At 37.2% G+C, this 14360-nt stretch overlaps 1 protein-coding gene across 2 annotated transcripts in view; it reads left to right on the forward strand.

Moving 5' to 3' along the window:
- Window positions 1–3096: 3096 nt before the first annotated feature.
- LOC102222015 (TSC22 domain family protein 3-like) overlaps window positions 3097–14360 on the forward strand; it is a 42356-nt gene continuing 31092 nt past the window's right edge. Inside the window, exon 1 of one of the 2 annotated variants that reach the window (XM_023328535.1) lies at window positions 3097–3822. In XM_023328535.1, the coding sequence (XP_023184303.1) occupies window positions 3482–3822 (341 nt within the window). In that variant the 5' untranslated portion in view covers window positions 3097–3481. The remainder of the gene's footprint in view (window positions 3823–14360) is intronic. The other variant, XM_023328534.1, reaches the window with a different exon arrangement.

Below are 14360 nucleotides of genomic sequence, written 5' to 3' on the forward strand. Positions count from 1 at the left end.
GCAATTTTGCAGCTTGAAGCAAAAGGCGAGGACATGTTTTATGTCAGGGTTGAATTATTAGAATTATTTGAGCAAATTTTGGAAGCATGCCACCGGTAACACAGAACATCCACTATCCTACTTTCTGTGACCTAGTTTAGGCAGCTATGGGACTCTGTCTGTAAAAAAGCAATTCCCCACCAATCAATGTTTTACACTAATTTTCTGCATCATTTGGCATGGTGCGATCTAAATGTCCAGAGACTTAATTTCTGTCCAAGCAAGTTAAAACAAGACTTCAAACAAAGTATAACAGGCAGAGATAAAACTCTCAACATGCATTCATTACTTGGTGTCAGTTTCTGTGTATTTTTTTTTTCAGACAGAGATTCACTCAGTTCAAACATTTGGATATAGGCATCTTCTAATACTATTCTAAGTAATATTCTTTTCCTGCATGTTTCCTGAATACTTCTGATTTAAATCCTGGATAGGTTTCCAGTTCATTACAGGGTGACATAGAAACAAACAAGACAAACAGCATTAGGCACACAATTTAGAACCATATGGTGTCTAAAGTCATGTTTCAAGAGTTAGTGTCCTGCATCTACCCTAAATCAAATGATTGGTTAATTATGATGCTGGAGAATGTCTAGACATGCTTACCTGTCCTGCAAGCATATAGCCACAAAAAACAAGACAGCAAAACTTTCACCTCTTGTTATTGTCAAAGTTACTTCTCATAAGACATAAACAAAAGATTCACTAAAGATTCAACACAGCAAAGCCTGTCTAATGTTATTTGCTCCATTCCTTCTTCAAAGACTTTCTTAAGTGTGTAGCCACATTGAATCATTTTCTTGCATTTTTCATTTCGCAATTCTCCTCACACTCTCAAATCAGAACATGTTAGGACTGAAACCAGGCCATTCATGTCTTTTCTTCTTTCATGTAATGTGTGCAGAATATTTTATTTATTTTGTTTACATGCTGAACAATTCTTGGACATCAGTTTTGTTCTGATTGTTTTCTGCATATTTCTCTTAATACTGCCTCCCAATAGGGTAACTGATCTTTTTACTAGGGCCCTGATAAAAATTGTTATGAAAAGAATGGATTTCTTGCTGATAGCAATGTAAATGGTCAGAAAAAACCTTATCCATTTCATTCCAAAACAAATAGAAAACCAGGTCGTAACCAGAGAACCCATCACATCTTCAACTGTTATGGTGCATACAAGTAGTCACTGAATACAGAAATGTTCAGCATTGCTTTTAGAAGAAGATTTCAGTGGTAAAGTATTATACAATTTATGAAAGTGATCCCATACTGCGGCAATTAACAAAAAATATTTTCCAATGTCATTCCATGCATTTTTGGCTTAGCAGCTTCTGCTAATTCAAATTATGTGTAAAATGAAGAAGTATGAAGTGTATTCTGGTGAAAAAACAGGCATGAAACTGAAATCTCCTTCTACAAATGGCAGAATCATTTACATGAAAACATCCAAAAGCTGTGAAGCTGCATACAATAATATCTACATAGTTGAGCTGTTTAGCTAAATCTGAGGTACCACACAGAATCATTCAACCTGCAGCTAGACTAGAAAGACTAGAAGCAGAAATAAACTTTTGCTGGAACTGTTGTGAAATAATTTTAAAGCAATTCCTCAATGCTTCCTATTTTCCACTAGATGGCAGCCTACACCCAGATTAGACTGCCATTCTGCTCTCACCCAACCAAACTGTAGCAGCCTTGCTGCCTGAGGACATCATTACACACTCAATAAAGCAATAGTCAGTCATTTTCTCTGCTAAATTGATCCCCCTGCTCCCCTACAATATGTGCTGTGATATATTTTTTCTGCAGCAGAAACTGCCTGACGCTTCAGAGTACAATTATCTTGTTGCCGTGTTCTTGCGTGACCATCCATCTGTTGACAGCATGCAGTACACTCGTTGGTCAGCGGCCGAGGTCAGCAGTGCCATCATCCCGGAGCATCAGCGCGGTTGTGATGACACTGTGCTGGTTTGTACTAAAGCTTGTGAAGCATGTTTCTGCAGGGCATGAACACGACACACACAGTTGCACAGTTTTAAAAGAGATATGAAAATCGACAAAACTGCTATCAAACACAGTGGGGGCCTGATAAGATTATGGCTGTGTGCAAGTTGAGAAAACAGAGTCTCCTGCTCTCAAGAAAAGGACATACACACTAAATCTATTTTGGCAAACAAGCTCATTAATGTCAGATTCTGCCTTGAAATCATGCAGATGAAGACAATCGGTTACCATGAAATACAAAATAAATGCTCCAACTTGTTTAGATGCTCAATTTAAAACTCTGTAGTCTTGAACTTTTTCAACATTTAGTGGTCAGATGAGACTAAAACTGAACTTTTTGGCCTTCCTGCAAAATTCTCTATGTGACATGATCTCAGCATCTCTACTGTGAAATGTGGAGGTGGCATATTGTGGAGATGTTTATTTAAAGTAGGAAACTGGAAGCTGGTCACAGTTGACTGGAAGATTGATGGAATGCTGCAAAAAATCTAAGATTGAGGTCAGAGGTTTTCCTTCCAGCGGCACAATAACCCTAAAAATACAATGAGATCTACAAAGGAATTGTTTAGATCACACTTTGTGCTCTAAAGGCATTTATTTGAGTGACTGCAACTTGACAAAATAGGAGAAAATGCAATGGGGAATTTTTTTTGCAAGGCCCTAAACTGTGTAAAGTCATAACAAGAAGCAGGCCTTTTCAATTAAATGTGCCAACTTTAGCTGAGGCAACCCTTGTGTGCTTTTATTTTCACAACTTAGCACATCTTATCACAGTTTAGAGTTGCTGCAAACTTTCTCTCTCGGCCACTCCTTGGGCTGTCAGCAGGGTAAGGTGGAGCTTAGACAGCTGCACATGTTTGAAGCATGCTCAGCAAGGTCCCCTCCCTCTCTGTCTCCTGTACTCACTCTGGCCATCTGAAAGAGAAAGAAGGAGGGACCAGTTTCTGCAAACAGTGATGCCTTTTACCAATCACAGGTCTTTCCACTCCCTCTGCGTGTCCTTCCCTCCTCTTTTGCTCCCTCCTCCGTGTCTCTAGGCACGCCAACAAAAAAAAAAAAAAAAAAAAAAAGTTCAGGGAAAACAGTGATAAGCAGCAAGCAGCTTCTGGGTTTTGCTTACAAGAGGACTCCCGCTGAATCGGGGCGAGAGAATGTTTGCATAGAACTCTATTTTCCTGCCACTGTAGCAAAACAGTGCAGCAACGTCGGCTCGGAACAAAAAAGCTGTAACACAGGACAGCCACAGGAGGGGAGACTCATTGACAGAAACAGGCAGAGTGCGTGGCGACTTCTCAGGAGGAGCTCAACCTGACGTTTTAGCCTCACTGGCCCAGGCGTGGGGACAGGATGACACACTAGACTGTCCCTGAACTTCTTCCACTAAGTCCTCACATCAGTCTCTGTCATTCCTGCACCTGCTCCCTTTTCTCACACGAAGATGTCAGATGAAGACTGCCGCTCGCCCATAGGCCTGGACTGCTGCAGCTGCTGCCTGGACCTGGCCAACGGGTGTGATGACTCCCAGTCCAGCAGTCCGACTCGAAGCCATGGCACTGCGGGGGCCCTGCCACCAAGTCCCACCAGCCCCAGTGTGAACCACTTTCGCCAGCTCCGCAGCCAGCTGGTGTACCAGAACCTGAACACAGACAAGCTGAACAACATCATGAGGCAGGACTCCCTGGAGTCAGTGGTGAGGGACCCCTGCTTTCTCCTCAATGAGGGCATCTGCAGCAGCAACATCGACCAGACTATGTTGTCCATTCTACTCTTCTTTCACAGGTACGTTTAATATTCTGATTTGATTAAGACGTACTTAACTAATAAGTCAGCGACTGAATCTAGAAGTTCTGTTCTCACAATACCAAATTTTGATTTGAACTGAAAATGATTCTCTATGGTTCTTGAAGAATATTTATGAAGAAGTTTGCCTTATCACCTGTTGAAGTGTGCATAAAATTATCAATGAAAACGATCTTATTTTGAGTTATTCAGACTGTTTCCAGATTTGATCTGATATCTAAAACAGCAAGGCGAAAAGATCCAACTTTTAAACTAAATCATTTCAAAACACTTGCACACCTTCTCAAATTCTTGCATGTACTGACATGTGCAGTCAAACGTGCGCAACTCTGACAAATCTGGGTTTTTACTTTGTGAACTGTGATTTTATTTTTGAACTTCCTGACTTTACATGCAATGACTATTCGTTGCATTACCTCGAAAATAAATCCCTTTGTTGGACCAATCTGGGTAAAAAAGTTCATTAAAGTTCAGTAAAGTTCATTGTTGGAAAGCAATTTCTTCCCATAAATTTATTAAAAGAATTATTTTATGGTTTGACACTTTCAGTTGAAAGTGTCTCATCTCCCTCTTAGGTCTTTTTTATAACATATTTTTAAACCTCATAACTGAACTTTTGAGAGGGACCAGAACCTATTAAGTCATAGTGATTTAAAGTTTGATTTGCTGCAACAATAAATGAAATGCTGCTTCTGTTTTTTTCTAACAAACTGCAGTTTTCAGTGTTGTTTAATTTCCTGGGTAAAGGTCAGGCTGATCTAATTTTAGAGAGGAAAATCAATACATATTCAGGAAAATAAAATCCCATTTAACAACATTTATAAACAATATGCGAAACAAAAACATCAAGGTCGATTGTTGACCAATGAAAGACATATTTTTATTGATTTATTTTTACAGGTAATCTTGAGGACATTCTTGATATTTATCTCAGCTTTTGTTTTCTCTTCATAAATACTTACTTTCACATAATCTTGTATTTTCTTTAACATTTACCGTCACTGTTTCATTGTTATCAGAGAGTCTGATATGTTATTGCTGTTCCTCAGTTATTACATATAATTACCATGACAATAAACATTATAAATACATTAGTTGTATTTGTTTGAAAATACAAAAGCAAAATAAAAGATCATAAATGTAAATTCACTGCCATCTTTTCATCATATTAAGAAGTCAAACAAACCCCCATTTTGTATGTGCTGACTATTTGGATAAAAAACATCTATACAATTGTTTGTGTTGATTAAACATTTAGGTGTCACTCTGGAAAATATAGTTACTGTTAAATTTTTCAGTTGTTTGGAGGCATTACCATATCAGTTATGTTCTTTGGATAAGAGCTATAATAATGCAGATGATCCATACTAGTTAAACTTTAACCAGCCTTTGTTTTCCTGTACTGTATGGCTGTTCTAATCTCTTTGGCTCATGATCTACTTTGCATGAGTACAGACCATGCAGAGGACGTAAAGCCATTTATTGCAGTCTTCACCTGATTGGGCTGCACAAGTATTGCTATTACTGTTTCTTTTGGAGTCCTGCTGATGAAGTCAATAGTGATAATTATAGTTATTCTTTAGCACACCCTGGATAAGGTTTGCATTTGCATGAAAACACCATAGTTGCAGCAGTCAGAGAATCTTCTATTATAAATGAAACAACACTTACAGGAAGTTTCTAGGAGGACTTATTGGCGTGATTGTTGTTTGAGGCAAAGCCAAAAAGTTCAGATTGGGCCAGGATTTGTGATTCAACAGAAATGAACCAAACGATATTAATCATTTAGCTAGAGGCGACTACAGGTGACTGCAATGCTGGGCCACTTTTGTCTCATTTTCAGTCTCAAAAGTGCCATCATGTGACAAACTTGAAGAGTTGTGAACACATACCGTACAATGACTGATCATGAGACTTTATGTTTATGAAAAGAGCCAAATAACAGTCAAAACACAAAGGAGTGAAAACTTCCGAAACAGCAACACAGTGTGTCAAAGACCTCATAAAATCCTCCCCATGAACTCTTTGTACAGGAATTTGCTCCCTTCACACAGCAATTACAAACAGTAGGGCAAATATCTGCAACAAACAAATTATGCAATGAAAAGGTATGAAGAATTTCATGTTCCTGTCTGAAACTTAATCACTTTAAGGAGTGAACGCCTCAGCTATGTGTGAGAATGTTCGGTAGAGATGGGTTTGAAATAACAATGAGCTGTTAAAACAGCGCAGGCAAATGTTGCATAATTCACGTAAAGATGAGATTAAACCTTAATCTCCCAGATCTTGCCTGCAGACTTAATTTTCCAGCTCCATTGGGAAAATTGTGATAAATGGCTAATAATTCTTTAAGAGAGTATTAGAAATTACAGACACTAACACTGTTTAAATTTTTTGAAGAAAACAGCAGAAGTGGGACACAGACAGTCACTTTCCTTAGTTTCTGTTTTGTTTACAGCAAAATCAAAACCCTATTGTATGGAAAATTGTTGGCCAGTTTATCTTGAATTTATTGCTGGGTGTGGTCAGGAAACATCATCATCTGACCGTCTCACAGAGGAGTAAAGACATGATCAGGATTTTTCATAATCCCTTTCACAAAGTCTTGGTTCAAACACTGTATAGACTACCCAAAAGTTTTAATGTGAAGATCTAAATTTGTTTATCTTTAATGGTGCCTTTCTAAAGTGCTTGCATTCCTGTCCACATTTCTTGACAGTTAATGCAAAACACAGTTAAAACACTTTAATGCTGTAGCATACTATCAGATGAATAAATAAATTAGAATTCAGCCTTTAATTTGAATACATTTTGTTCTGTGTTTAAGAAACACAAAGAGATTATTGTTTAGAATTAAAATCGGCGGCCTCACAATTAGTGGCACCTATAGAACTGTAACTATAAAAACAAACATGACAAAAGCATCTATAAATATATATAATTGAAGCTATGCTAAGATGTTTTTCTAATCACTGAAGCCCTTACAAATAGAGAAAAAAGCAACACAAACACTCATTTCTCCTAGCATCTATTAAAAAAAATGGAAATAAAAGAGAACATGCCATTCCCATCAGGCAGTTGTGTGTTGATCTTCTCCAATATAAGAATGACTACACGGAGCGCTTACTTGCTTAAACTTGCCCATTTCTACAATAGGTGAAATAATTAAAAAGCATAAAACAACTGGAACAACTGTAATAAGCAAGCCTGGATGAGAACATCAACTAATCTTGCCACATGCGTGGTGAAGAGGAAGTTAAAAACAATTTCCAGAGCTTAGAGAGCGCAAATCTTTCCAAGTGAGATTGTGCTATTTTCAGTAAATATTCCTTTATTCCAAGGTTTTCTAATACATCTTTATCAGGTGTGCAAATAAAGGAGGCAAATAATTCATATCAGTTCACTTGGAACAATCTGTGACATTCTGAAATTACAGTGCATCTAATCTCTGGTGAAATTTTGATAAAATCTTCCGCCAACAAGACTTCCTTATTGCTTTAACATCAGTATAAATATACAGGAGACGCTGTAAATTCCTTCTTAATCCAAGGTGTGCCCAGACAGTGACCAATTTAGTTAATTTATACACAAGTCACACCTGAAAATGTGCCTCTTATCAGTGAAACTTGAACTGACTACAGCTCCTCAGTTTTAAAGAGGCATGATTTGCATGAATGGTGAAACAGACGTATGGAAAACCAAAGCAGGCCTCAATGTGCACTCAGTTTCACCCATGCTTTGTGCAGTTTGGCTGCTTTACGTGCCATTCTTTGAGATTTGTTTCTGTGTTAACATCTCAGAATGAACCACCATCTCTTAAGTGCCTTTCTATGCAGATCATATTAATGTGGAACAACTCAAAACAGTCTGGAGTTCACTTTCCAAATCCTTACCATATAAAATGTAAAGATGTAAAATGTATTTTCTGGCATGCGGTTTAACAGACCAAATGGATTGCGTGGTGAAACAAGCACAGAGATCAGAACAAAATCATTGCGCCACCTATAACATTTAAAAATCAAATCCCTTTTCCAATGTTACAAAGACATTCTTGTGCAAGAACGATGCAATCTTAAATCCTGCAAAGACATGGCACAATGCGTAATCTGGAAGATGAAATGCTGTTCCCAGAAAACTGTTATTAGCTATCCCTGCGCTGCCCACATTAGAGGCAAAACATCATCATAAGCAATAAAAGTTTCCTAATTACATATCTTGATCTGAGCTTTCTTAAGAAAAACAAACCACAAAGACAATTTATTACTTGTATAGCAAAGATGAAAAGTGTGTTTCACAAAGGTCTAATTAAAAAATTAACTGTATTATAATGATTAGTGGGTGGATGAATAAAAGGATCCAAATACTTATGAATTATTAAGTCAAATTGATTTTACATTTTTATTACTCATTTCTTTAGGATATAAGCAATAATAATACACCAAATAAGAGAAATACAACTAGAAAATAGATTATGTTCAATAAGTTAGCAAATTTTTTTTTAAAGTTTTCCTTTGCATTATTATCTGAGATAAGTAACACTGGTGACAGTATCAAAATCCACGTTGTTTCCATGTAAGTAAATACTGTATGTATAATATAGGTAAATAACAATTACTGAGAAAAAAAAAGCAATATTATAGGATAACAATTTTGGCCCAAATTATCATAAATTTTCATTCCTAATTATCACATGTAAACATTTTCTTAAAAGAAAATTTTTCTTGAAGAATTATATATTTATATTCTTCTCAGAAAGTATAAAATTACATACAAAATTATTATTTGAAACCTTGGTCTTAATAAAATTACCACCACTTCTCTTTTCAGTAGACCCATGAAATGGCAGAAATTCCCTAAATGCATACAATCTTATTATTGATTTAAATAGTAATAAGAAAAACATGTAAAATAATACCTGAGGTATTTTAAAATACCCCCATTACCTCACAACATGTGCGTTTGTACATAAATTCTGCTCCTTTTGAATTGACATAACTATCCGTTTCATTTCAAATGCTCACATGAGGTCACATAGCCTCAATTTTTAACTCACACCTCCTTAAATGCATCAAGTGATGTAAAGTGCAGATGTCTGATGGCCTTCTCTTCGACAGCCTGTGAAATGTCTCTATCCCCCAGGATACAGAATCCATAAAAAAATAAAAATCTGCTCTTTTCCTGGTCCTACATGGCACACAGCTAGTTCCATTTCATGCATTGGGTATTGGCTTAGAATAAAAGGCACCTTCAGCCAATAAAAAGCAGATTTAGTCACACTCTGGACCGAGGCATTAAAGCCTAAAATGGAGTCTTTAATGACACCTGGCTTTTGAGTTGATGCCTAGAACAAAGTGCAGGCACACTCTGGTCAGTTTCTCTTTTTATTACACTTTATTTTTTGTGCTTGTTGAAGAAAAGTCTGAGCTGTTGGAGCATCTGTGTTTGAAACACAGTTGCAGAGGGCAATAAGGCCAAAAATGTCGGGGGGGGGATGTAATAGATTCATGTCTCTGACAAATAAAGGCCATGAGGAGCAATGCCAGGATGGAGAGTTGAAGCTTCAGTAAGAGTCAGGCTGTCAGACAGGAGGCTGGAAAGAAGACAAAGCATAGTCCGGACTAACTAAAAATAGGGTACTGTTGATAGTGAGCTGAGGTAAGATATAGGCAGAGTGCTGATGTTTGTGGTATAAATCAAACAGAGTGCCAAAGAGAGAGGAAGTCTTCATGAAAAGTTTTTTCTTCTCGCTTTCCAGAGTTTCCTCTACAATAACAAGAGGTGGTCAGGGATCACTTTCCAGCATAAAAGACTACTTTAACAATTTAGCATGTATTTGTTTGTCTTTGAAACACATACTATGCCATTTTGTTCACTGGAGGACCTGGTTAAAAATGAATGCAAAACAATTTATTTTTAATTGGGCTTTTATTGCCTTGTTGTGCTGTGACTTTGTGAACAGCATGGGAATGTTCTTGGTGCATTGCCAGACGATTCTTGGAACCACCTTCACATAGTTGGTGTTCCAGTTTATAACTGCGTCAGACTGTCAAGGGCCTCAGACACTAGGTCTACTGTCTGTGAGAAAATGGTTATTAGACCAAAGACAAAACATGAAGAATGCATACATTTTACTTCCTAAACCTGCACAAACACAGACAATGGAAACCAATATTATGATCTTGTTGTGCAGACAGAAATGAATGTGTGTGTGTGGGCGTGCGGGGGTGTGTGTCTCAATGTATAAAATGTACAGACACACCCTGAACCACAAGTTCATGCAATCTGGGCCGTACAACTCTTTCTTAAACAACACTGTTGCCACTTTGTACTCAGTTGCTCTTAGCAACATTACAAATATTAGATATATTGCAGAGAGCTGTTCCTTTTCTCCGTGAACTTTGTTTAGATTATTTGTCTCAATATCACTGAACACATTTTTCTTCTGCACAGCCATAATAATAGTATGGTGTAATTGCAGACTCACTACCTTCTTGTCACCAAAGGAACACAGGTTATTCAGTCAATAGGTGCTGGACACACCCCAAAAATTGCAAAATTTCCTTACAAGATTTTCTTAAATGAGTTATGGCAATAACTTTTCACCTATATTTTAACATAATCGTACATTGGTATCTCAAAGGTTTGTATTACAATTTATTCAAGTTCATTTTGGCTCAGATCCCCATTTGCACCAGCTGACTTTTGACAGATTAGGACCCCTAATAAAACCAAAATAAGTTTGAGCAAAAAATGCATGATGAATCTCCAAGCGCTATGTCAGACTGTCATGGGAATACAGTATAAGCACAGAGAAAAAACATAGGTTAAATCTGTGGAATGCGAAAACATAAGTATGCATTTTCAAATGAAAGACTTGGACGAAGCTCATTTGCTGAAAAAATATTAAAATCTTTTTAATAAAAATAAAAATCTGTTTGCGTATTCTCTGTCCATGAAACAGCCAGGGTTTATTACAAAATAACCATATTTAAGTGGTCCAAATACACATGGCAGATTTTCTGTCAAATATTGGCCAAATGGTAGGAATAAACTTGGAAACTGGTCTGTTATTGGTCGTTTCAGTTTTTGCATTGAACTGACATGAGGCATTTTAAAAGCACAGGAACACTCCTGAATACTCCTTCATTATACAGAGGTGACCCAAAGCATTATTAGCACAACACAACAACAGAATCCATCTAAGCTCTTTTGTCCCAAGCGTAGATACTGTATGTACCAAAGGAGGATTAAAAATCTGTGAGTGACACGTGTTAGTTGTTGAAGTCACATCCTCAAGATCAGATTGTGCAGAGAAGCAACTAAGAATTATGACAGGGAGCTGATCATGAGCTCTTCCAAACCATTAAAATTAAATGCATTCAAACTCAACTTTGGCCATTACAATTCAAGATGGGTGTTACAGGAGGTAACCAGAATGACCTGGTCAGCTCCCCTTGCCTGAGCAGACACAACCAACCAAGCCCAAACATAAAGGGAGGCATTAAGGAGAACAAGATATCAGATTGCAGTACAAAGGAAATTGGGCTACCAGTATGTCAAAAATGCGACATTGTTCCTGAGCACTCAGGCTAACTCGCTGGTATTTTGCTTTGTTATCTGAGGAGCAGGATTCCCCTTTGGCTCCCAAAAGTATGTTTCCTGCTCACTGCCAATGCTATAAAGGCTCACAAAACGTTCCCTACTTCACAAAATACTAGATATTTACCTGAAATAAGAATCTGTGTGCTGCATGTTAGCATATGCAGGGATAGAAGGATGCATGTGTGCAAGATATTTTAGTCCTCCCATGCCTATAATGCAAAAAAATAATTCTTGCTTGGCTAAAACCCCCCATAATTTTCACCCTTGTTCTTGAGAATGACAAAGAAAAAAATTGTTAAAATATATATGTTTTTTTCATAGTATTTCTCTGTGTTTCATAATGAAACAACTATTTTGAGCAAGATTTAAGACTCTTTTACTTGCTATTCTATATTGCCAATGATAAAATGGCCACAGGATCATGTAAGAAGAAAAAAAATGACAGGCAATTTTAATTGTTATGAAACAGCTTTTTGTAATGTATGCTGGAAATTCTCATGAGTTACTGGACTGATTGTGTAAAAGAAGCCCCAAGGATGTTCTCTTAATACTGCTTAAGATAGAATGTTGTTGTAAAACATAACAATTGTCCAGAACCTAAAGAGAATGTGATGATTTTATAAATGTACCCTTTGAAACTATATATTTGTGGTTTAAAAAATGTGAGGAAGTCCTTCAGGATCTTGCGCTCATTATTGCCACATTGCCTTTTCTTTCTCCTTGAGTTTTGTTCTACTCCACATCTCTCTGAGTTCCAGTTGGCAGTTTCTCGGCGTATGCAAGTGTGCAGAGGAGGCGGTGATGTGGTGGGGTGGAGCAGCTGTGACTGGTGCTCCCTGTCTTATCTTTCTGGACCATGGCTGTGGCGCCTAATTAGATAATAAGAGAGCACACTCTTCTTTGCATGCAGCCTAACTCAAATAGTCAGTGTAGTCATCCTGCCTCTATCTATTTAGATGTTTTACTGTATTTAGTTTGGAAAGTGATAAGGCACAAGGGGTAGCCTCGTAAGATTCCGCAAAAATATTCACACAACACGAGTCTTTGCAGATTTTGACACATTACAACCACAAACCTCACCAACATAAAGTAGTACATAACTGTGAAGCGGAAAGATAAAGGATTTCAAAAAATCCAGATTTAGATTTAAAAATCTAACAAGTGTTCCATTCCACCTTGTCTCTAGTTGTATGTTTTAGGTCATTTTCCTGCTGGAACATTTTGTATGTGAGCTAAATTGTTTAACATTGGCCTCTTCTGAGCAGAGCACCTTTTCACACATGCTTCCCGTGCCCTACATGCTTGTAACATTCTTCCTTCAGAAATGGCTTTGATTCTTTCTGCCACTCTTTCATCAAGTATCGCATGACTAATAGGTGACTAATCAAGCAATTCTCCTTCATGTTCTTTTTGCACAGTCTGTCAGTGTTGGTGGACAGCCGTGTCTGGTGTGTTCCTTTGTCTTCATTACTGAGAATAAATTAAGAGTCTTGTTGGACTGAATTTTCTGTTGGGGTTTCAGATTAAATGTTTAAAATACGTAGATTTCAAATTGTTTGAAAAAAATAAGTATTAATGAATAAATTAATAAAACCGTCTAAGACTTTAAAAATGATACATAATTTTTCCATGTAACAAACTATTTTGTGCTGTATGGATACAAAATCCCGACAAAAAGTTCAAGTTTGAGTTTATAAAGCATGTTGTTACATGATGTCTTTATAGTAGCCTTAGTGGAAGCTGATGCAGGACTCTGCAATGTTCACCATATTCTGCTTTCATCAACAGGCGTATCCCACTTGTTTTCTGACTTTGTGTTAGTTGTGGTGTTCTGACCTTCCTGGCTACTATTTGTTAACTTAAAGAGGAGGTGAAACGTAGAGACAATGGAAACAAATGACTATTGATGAGCATTGAACACTTCAGCAAGTATATGATAAGTATGTTGCTTGAAAAGCTTAAACTCTTTGTGCCCCTAGTTAACTTAACATAGGAAATATTTTCCAACAAAAATATGTTTCAAAATCCTAAGATAATTATACCTTTTTGTTGTTAAAAGACTGGCATTCTCAGACTTTATTTGAAATTAATTCTGATGTTGCTCCAACTGTTTTTCTTTCTGTTAGACGCCTGTTTCATAATCCCAAGTGTTTTCATCTCACACTGCATCACTTTCGTTTCTGTTTAACCACAGTAGCCAGCTCCACACAATGCACCCAGACGGTGCTTTTGTGGAGCAGGTCTGAGCCAGGACTATCATTAGCCTATCTTATTCTCCCTGGGTTTTATTCACATGCAGTTTTGGGTACATGATGTACTCTCAGTGTACACATGCACAGACACAAAGGGAGAGAGCGAGAGAGAGAGGTGCAAAGCAAATACAGAAGAACTGTGGCTATGTTTAGATTAACTACATGAAAGACAAGAAAAACGTGGGCAGCTTCATTAAGAAAAAGATAATAATGGCTCAGAGAAACATACATCAACCTGGAGGATGACCTAGTAATGAGATATACTAAAGCAATATTGACCCAGCATATTAGTAAACTTTGCAGCTTCTCAGGGCCTCATGCTGGCCTTGGAGCTACAAAGAAAACTCCAATTCACACAAGACCAATTGACAATTTCACTTATAGTGTAGATCCTGAGAAAAACCTTTATAAGTTTAAATTCATGTGTTCATAGTCATAATTTGAAGCCAGGTTAATAATTTATCCTGCTTGAATCTGAGCTAAAAACAACGTCATGTACACAATAGCTAGTTACAAATAAATCAGAAAGTTATAGTCCTATGTTCCTGTTTTCATTCTTATTTAGAACAAGCACAAGTTTATGTCATGTGTTGACCTAATGAAAAAACTGAAAAGTATTCATGTCACCAGCAGTATTTAGATTTAGGATTTAAAACCCTTCTT

This window comes from Xiphophorus maculatus, chromosome 23, assembly GCF_002775205.1.
Source record: "Xiphophorus maculatus strain JP 163 A chromosome 23, X_maculatus-5.0-male, whole genome shotgun sequence".
Taxonomy (NCBI): Eukaryota; Metazoa; Chordata; class Actinopteri; order Cyprinodontiformes; family Poeciliidae; genus Xiphophorus; species Xiphophorus maculatus.